Source organism: Melozone crissalis, unplaced genomic scaffold (assembly GCF_028551555.1).
Source record: "Melozone crissalis strain CALT ecotype California unplaced genomic scaffold, PUWL_Pcris_2 ptg000068l_1, whole genome shotgun sequence".
Taxonomy (NCBI): domain Eukaryota; kingdom Metazoa; phylum Chordata; class Aves; order Passeriformes; family Passerellidae; genus Melozone; species Melozone crissalis.
The window spans coordinates 16,337,712-16,343,359 of NW_026535846.1; the positions used below are offsets into that span (position 1 = coordinate 16,337,712).

Below are 5,648 nucleotides of genomic sequence, written 5' to 3' on the forward strand. Positions count from 1 at the left end.
AAATAAACAAACAAACACTTTAAGGATATCAATTTTTATTTGACATTGTGAGATCAATAAGAAAAAATAATTTGTACAGCTTTGTGATAGAACTGCTGCTGCTGCAGTGAGGCTACTCCTCACCAGAAGGGCCCTGAGGCAGCCCCAGGGTGCTCCCAGCAGGACCTGCCCTGAGCAGCAGGTGATGTTCTCCCTGTCCCAGCAGCACCTCACAGCTCAGGCAGGTCCTGCAGCCTTCCAGCAGCACAAATGAGGCTTCTCAGATGTTTTGTGCGAGCAGCTCTGCTCTAAGGCCCTCAGCAAGGGGCTCAGTGCAACCACGGCTGCAGAACCCATCTGTGACAGTGCTTACTGAGCTCCTGCTGTGCTTCTCCCTCCCTCTGCTAATTCTGCCTCTCCTCTGCCCCACCTGGCCTTGTTCAGCCTCCCCTCAGTGCCAGCCCTGCTCCCCAAGGGCACAGCTCTGTCCCCAGTGAGGGATGACCCAATACTATTTCTGAGGCCTTTGGTGCTGACACCAGCAAGAGGGGAACCAGGACACTTTAGGAACTCATCCTGCAGCTCAGATGCTTTCAGCTGGCAGAGGAACCCTTTCTAATCAAACCCAGATGCTTTAGAGTGATTGTAGAGCAGCAGCCATGGATATTGCTCGAGCACTGGGGCACCCACTCCATAGGACGGGCAGAGCTAGAAAAAGAGACTTGGGTTTACACAGTATTTTTGCCAAGCTTTTTGCCTTTGACAGTTCTTAACAGTTAAAAAAAACCACCAAACACAACTGATGCCAGGACAAAAGGCTGAGTTCCCACTGTGCCAGTGAAACATCCTCCAACCAAGCCAAATTTTTGCTGGCCCCACCAGTATCTCACCCTACCCTCCCTCTGCTGCATCAGGGAGGTGAAAAGTCAGACCAAGAGAGATTTTAGCATTGATTCAGCCCCTGAGGGGGGGATAAGAATTTAGACATAAGTAGGAGTTAAGGACAGTATGATCAGTTCTAATACATGAAATCAAGACAGTAATATTAAATCAACGAGGGGCTCAGCTGGAAAAATCAAGGTGGAAGGCTCTGTTGGCAGAAAAGGGGTGGCTGTCCTGGGTTAGTGCCAGCAAACAGAGCAAGCTGCTGGACCCTACCCCCGGACAGTTCTTACTGATACTTAAATATGAAGATACCTTGGAGGTTGTACGTGGTACCAGTGCCATGTTCAGCACGTACACAACGTTCAGCATTCCCCAGTTCACAGCTGGAGAATGTGGAGTGTGGCAGATGAGCTGAGCGGCCTCCCCACACCAGCACCAATCACAGCCACAGCCCAGGCAGCCTGGGGCAACTCACATGAAACAAAGGAGGGCAATGAGGAAATAACATGGTAGTGACAAACCAGGAAAAAAAGAATAACCCTTCACACAACTGTTTCTCAGCATTGTAAAAAATAAAATAAAAATGAAAGCAATCTCTTTGAGTTCCCCTGCCACACCGTGCTGGTGTCCCACAGGCATTCTAGGATCAGGTGCTGCCCCTTTTCCTGCTGTTCAGTGATGCAGTGCACACAGCATTTCTGAGGGGATCCATAGACTGTAGTGCAAGCAAACTGAGAAAATAAATACACTCAAACATTCCCTCCTGTCAAAGAACATTAATTGCAGGAAAAACTAGCTTGCTTTTTGTTTTAACTGAAGTTAAGTTAGCTGCAACTCGTTTTAATATCTGAAACTTTGAAGATGTGTTTCACAGCATAACTGTAGAATTTACACTGCATTGCCAATCCACAATTCAGTCATTCTCATTAACAGTGTACAAAGAAGGTCATTAGTTTATATATATATATTTATATATATATATATTTTATAAAGTCTGGAAGATCAATATAAATACTGCTCCAGAAATTAAAAAAAGTGTTTACATCCCCGACTTGGATATTCCATCTCAGTGTCCTGGGTTATTGGTGTCACCTGGAAAAGTCTTAGCGGCGCAGAGGTTCAAGTTTTCGAAATTTCAGTGCCGAGCTGGATGACAAAGCATCTTGGTTTGAAGAAGAATTCACTGTGTCTGGGGACTGGAACAACACTCTACCACGATGATTAAATACATAAAAAGATGGATGGTTCCTTAATGTGTCAAATGTCCTTCAAAATAAATGCAAAAAGCCAAGGTTAACACTCTCTCAGAGCAGGGAGTTTAGAGCAGTCAGTCTGGGGCCTACTGACTTTGGACACAAGAATACAATTTTCAATCCAAACTTGCTTGTTTTAAGTTTCCTAAACTAAACCAGTGAGGAAATGCACAGTTGTGAAAAAGCCCACAAGATGTCCACGTGACAAACTTCCCCTTCCTCCCTGGAGCCCAGGGGCAGACACACCACATGCCAGCCTTTGTTCAGCTGTCACTGGTGTCACCACCCTGATGGTGCTCAGCTTTCCACCCCCCTGGGAGCCTCATGCTAAAGGCTTTAGGTGAACACTCTGAAATACCAATTATGTGACTTTTTCACTCCCCTGTGGTTTTGGAAATGGCCTGAGAGGCAATGTCTGCCCATCCAAATTCCTGTCAGAATCACAGAATATTCTGAGCTGGAAGGGACACCCAAGGATCATTGAGTCCAGCTCTGAAGTTGAACAGCTCATAAAGCAGCTGAACCTACAACCTTGGCATGCTCTAACCAACTATCCTCTTCCAAATCTTGGCCCAAAATCCCTTATTTTCTGAAAGTCTTTCAGATGTCCTGCCTTGAATATACTGTGTGAGACTCCAGTGAGTCAGACTTGCAGTCTGAGACCAGCTCCTGACAGCAGGTGGTGATTCCTGAGCTCCACTTCCCACCTGCACATTTCATTCCTCTACCAAGTCTGCACAGCAGGATTTCACATGAGGAAAAGCAAGAAATTTATCTGATTTCTGCCTCTTACCTAACTCTCCCTAAAACTTAAGACACTGTTGGCTTTTGCAAGTGTGGCTGTTCCCCTGGGGTCACTGCCTATGGCATGCATTGAGCTAAAGGTGAGTGATTTCAGTTTGGACAGAGAAGCAGATACAGGTGTGCACAAAAAGAAGAAATGAAACATACTTATTTTTGAGTTCTGAAGTGGCATCCATGTCTTTAAACTCCCCTGCAATATGTGCTATCCCATAGCAGGTGACTGCAAAGGCCAGCAGAGTCTGCAGGACTATCTGCAACAGAGGGAGCACACGGCAACACACACATCACCAGCTGTTCTGCACATTTACCAAAAACCTCAGCTTTCACACAGCATCTCTGCTGCTTTTCATCCAGGGGCAGCAAACAGAGGTGAGCAATCCAGCAGTGGGGAAACTGAGGCACAGGAGAATTAAAATTCCCTCCTATTTGCACAGCACAGCTCCAGCTGCCCCTGCACAGGTCTGGGTTGCACCAAGTGAATGGACTCACACGGCTCCTCAGCAAGAGCCTGAGACCAAACCCTGTGTTCTGTGCTCTCCAGGACCCAAATTCCTGCCAGGAACACGTGCCTGCCTCTCCTGGGCACCTGATCTTCCTGCCCTTCTGACTAAGCAGAGAGGGAACAGATAAGTGAAGTGGAAATTTGAAAAGCAAGCAAATAAAGCAAGTAAAAGCCCCCTTCCTGAAGCAGGTTGTGCTGGGATCAAACAGCCACACTGGACAAACACGTGCCAGCCACCCAGAGCCAGGGGGTGCAGGATGTTTATGCTGCAAAGGAGGTCATGGATGCAAAAGCTCTCTGAGCCACATCCAGGGAATCCTGGACAAGATGCTGCAGGGTTGTTTAAAAGAGAGGGAGGTCTGGATCTGGATTTGGTTTCACTGACAACTACAACACACTCAGGAAGTTGAGATGAAAGACATGGTTCTTTCTGGTAGTGGGAGCTCCAGTGAAAATGCAGCTTAAAAACTGCTTTATCCTTTATACTTGCCTAGCACATTAAGAGGAAGCAATTGAGAGACTGAACCACCCCACAGTCACACCTTTCACACAGGGCAAAAACTTACATCTATGGGCAACGTTTCATCTTCCTTTTCTGTCAACCTCATGTAAGAACGATCTACAAAACAGAAACACAGGCACGCATCAAACACTCTGTGCACGAAAACAAACAGCCCAACAACAACAGGAACCCCCAGAGACACGGCTGCAGAGCCACGGGGCAGCCTGACCCTGCCCGGGCCGCCCCCGGTGCCGCTGCTCCGGAGCGCGGCTCATGCCCCCGCAGGCAGCCGGGGGGCAGCGGGACGGCGGAGGCCACGCTGAAACCGCGACCCGGCCGGGGCAGCTCCCCCTTCCCACCGCCCGTTCTCCCCTCCCTTCCCGGCTGCTGCGGGCCGAGCCCCGCGCTCCCCCCTCCCCGCAGCCCGGCCCGGCCCAGCCCCGCTCTCCCCGCAGCCCGGCCCCAAGGGCAGGGCCGCCCCCGCGGGCGGGCTCGCCCCTCAGGACGATGATGATGATGCCGGCCCGGCCCGGCCCCCGCCCCGGGAGCTCCCCGTGGGCCGCGCGGCAGTGTCGGTGCCCCGGGGCGCCCCCCCGACGGTGACTCACGCTGCGCCGCCGAGAAGGCCGCGTGTGCCAGGGCGAACAGGCCGAGCCCCACCAGCCCCTTCCACACCGACCCCGCCGCCATCGCCGCCCGCCGCCGCCAGGGCGCCCCGGCGCGCGATGATGGCGTCACCCGGGGGTGGGGCCAGGCCGCGCCCGAGCAGAGGGGGCGGGGCTTCAGCGCCAGGGGGCGGGGCCAGGCCGCCGCTTTCCCACGCGGGGCCATTGATGAAATGCCAGGGCGTGGGTGGATCCCGAGGCCCTGGGGACAAGGGGCCCATCGACCCCCCGAACAGGCCCCTTCTCTCCACCGGACCCCTTCCAGCCGAAAACAGAGCGTAGGGTCAGTGGTACCCAAGTTAATTCCCACTTTTCACTTGTTTAACCTCGAAGCTTGAGAAACCGGTGCAAGCTAAAACGGGGCGAAGGGATGCACACAACACGTGCTGGAGGGACGGCCCTGGCCGAGCCAGGCTTGGGGCAAAGCGAGGAAACACCAGGGTCACAGCCAAGCATCCTGGGTCTTCCATGCCTCCAAGGCACAAAGGCAATTCTTTGAGGAAATTTCCTAAAAGTCACCTTTAAGTTGATCACTGGCATTGATTACAACCCTTGACCCACGGGCTCCACGCATGTGCCTCTATTTCTTGGTAAAAAAGGTGGGAAGTTTCCCCTGACTCCCTTTCATGGCTGACGGCGGCTCTTGGCACCAAACACACGCCTGGGCACGGTGTGAAGGCATGGAGGGACACCCCGTGTCCCCATGAGTCGGGGTGTGTCCTGCAGGACATCCCTCCCATGCACAAACAGCACCCCGCCACAAACCTATCTGGGGATTTCTCTTTCCTCTTGCAAACCCCTTTGAGCTCTGATCGCCTTCCCCCTTCTCGCATCCCGTTCCCTGGGGCTCGTCCCAGTGCTCACGGCAGCCCCCGGCCCGCCTTCCCCTCCCGAACCCCGCCTCAGGAGCTCCCAGCGCCGCCCTCGCCCCCTCCCCGCCGTTCCCGCCGCCTCTCTCCCGCTCCGTCGCTGCCGGCCCGTCCCTATCCGGGCTCCCGGCGCTGCTCCCGCCCCCGGCGCCTGCGCCCAGAGCCGCTTCCTGGTGGCGGCGGGGCCGG

General features: G+C 53.1%; 1 protein-coding gene across 1 annotated transcript; it reads right to left on the reverse strand.

Annotated features, from left to right (window-relative positions):
* Positions 1-1,282: 1,282 nt before the first annotated feature.
* MMGT1 (membrane magnesium transporter 1) lies at positions 1,283-4,615 on the reverse strand. Its single transcript, XM_054289661.1, has 4 exons — positions 4,534-4,615; positions 3,990-4,042; positions 3,069-3,172; positions 1,283-2,130 (listed from the first exon to the last, which is right to left on the reverse strand). Exons 1-4 carry the CDS (start codon positions 4,613-4,615, stop codon positions 1,968-1,970), a joined length of 402 nt encoding a protein of 133 aa, XP_054145636.1. The 3' UTR covers positions 1,283-1,967.
* Between the last annotated feature and the right edge of the window lie 1,033 nt (positions 4,616-5,648).